General features: G+C 39.4%; 1 protein-coding gene across 1 annotated transcript; it reads left to right on the top strand.

Moving 5' to 3' along the window:
* The first annotated feature begins 308 nt into the window (after positions 1-308).
* Positions 309-662, top strand: LOC131466750 (snaclec subunit B-like). Its single transcript, XM_058640185.1, has one exon. The coding sequence runs from the start codon at positions 309-311 to the stop codon at positions 660-662; it is 354 nt and encodes a 117-aa protein (XP_058496168.1).
* The last annotated feature ends 1,125 nt before the right edge of the window (positions 663-1,787 follow it).

Genomic DNA, 1,787 nt, shown 5'->3' with positions numbered 1-1,787 from the left:
ATGTTTATATTACAGAGAAGAAAGATTGGGAAACAGCTCGATCTTACTGTAGACAGCATTACACTGATCTTTCCATGGTTTATAGCCAGAGTGACCAAGACAAGCTTTCAGAAGCTGCAGGTGGAAACTATAGTAAGGGATGGATCGGTCTCTACAAAGATGAAAAGGACACCTGGCAGTGGTCAGTAGGGGGAGAGGTCCCATACCTAAATTGGGGTACAAATCAACCAAATAATCTTTGGCAAGAACAGGACGCTGTACACCTATTCCCATCTGGAAAGTGGAACGATTGGAGAAGGAGTACAAAAATGGATTTTTACTGCTTCAGCATAACTGTGGTGGAAATGAGAAGTACCTGGGAGGAGGCTCTAGAGCACTGCAGGGAGACATATACTGATCTTCCCAGCCTGCTCTCTGAGACAGACCGTCACCTGGGCCAGAGAGAAATCAACAAAGCCCAGATCACTGACCCAGTGTGGATTGGCCTGCGTTTTCTGAGTGATCGCTGGATGTGGACGAACAATGACTCTCTGGTGTATGAAGACTGGCCCGAAGGAGACGACCACCAGTGTCCAGAGCGAAAACGCTGTGGTGCTCTAACCACAGATAAAATGTGGGTGAACTTGGACTGTCAGGATAAATTACCCTTCATCTGCATCTGAGAAATTCACCATATTTGCGTTTAAATGGCTTTAAATACATTTTTTCACTGTCGTTTATTCCAGGAACAAAACGTTAAAATACAGAATATGTAGGCATCAGGTGTATTTAATTCAACTTCAAATCCAACTTGAAAGTCTAGAGAAGAGATCAGCTGTCATTTCTCATTGTTTTCTTATTTGTGACGCTATTACCCTTCATTATTTTCTTTTTCTGTTGACCGTACTTGACCAACCAGGCCACTGTGTAAGAAATGAGTCATTAGCCAGCAGGGGCTCAATTGAAAAAAAGCCAGTCTCTCATAAACAAGTGAAAAAATTATGTTGTCAAATATTGCATATTTATTTAAGACAGTGAACATAAAATCATGCAAATGTTTTAGACCTATGCTCAACAAGCTTCTACAAAATTGACAGTTTGGGGACATTGTTAGACACTTGAGAATTGAGAATTGATGCTATGGGCCACACAGCATAGCAAGTGTCTTTCTTTACTGAGTCAGAGGGCAAAAGTGCATGTCCACAGTAGATAGTCACTCAATTTTTACAAAAAGATGGATGAGAGAATTTGTTATCTTACCTGATGGTGTTTCTTTTTCCACATAAAGAACTAAAGTGAATAAATGGTTTGTTTATTGGTTCTTCTAAATTATAGATAAAGGTTATATCAAGAGAAAGGTGTGTTTCATTTGACCAGCAGTGCAGTGGTATGTACATATGATGGAACAACTCCCTGGCAGTTAATGACACTGCAAATCTCTTCTCATGTTGCTCTTCTCCTCTGTCAACACTTGGATATTACATTATAGTTTTGTTTGCATTTACCTTTGGTTTCTCAGAGAAAAAAGGGTGGAGAGGAGCTGCCAGGAGCCTGACAGTGCAATATATGTCTCTCCATTCACTCTGCCAGGCAAAAGAGACATTGACATAGGGATGAAATACTACAGTTGTGATATTTAGATTTCCTTCTTTTTTTTGCTTTGTGCAAGCTTAAAATGTTGTATAAAACTCTCCTCTCAGCAAGTTCTTGGACTTCATTCTTATATTCACTTGCATTCATACTGTCTTGACAAAAATAAAAAAAATAATAAAATGTAGTCCAAAAAATACTCTTTATTGCCCATGTTG

The sequence above is a fragment of the Solea solea genome, chromosome 10 (assembly GCF_958295425.1).
Source record: "Solea solea chromosome 10, fSolSol10.1, whole genome shotgun sequence".
Taxonomy (NCBI): Eukaryota; Metazoa; Chordata; class Actinopteri; order Pleuronectiformes; family Soleidae; genus Solea; species Solea solea.
Note: the sequence above shows the minus strand (reverse complement) of the source record. Positions and strands in the feature narration are given on the sequence as shown.

Coding starts and splice junctions, on each gene's coding strand:
- LOC131466750 (XM_058640185.1), top strand. CDS start 309: ATGGATTTTTACTGCTTCAGCATAACTGTGGTGGAAATGAGAAGTACC.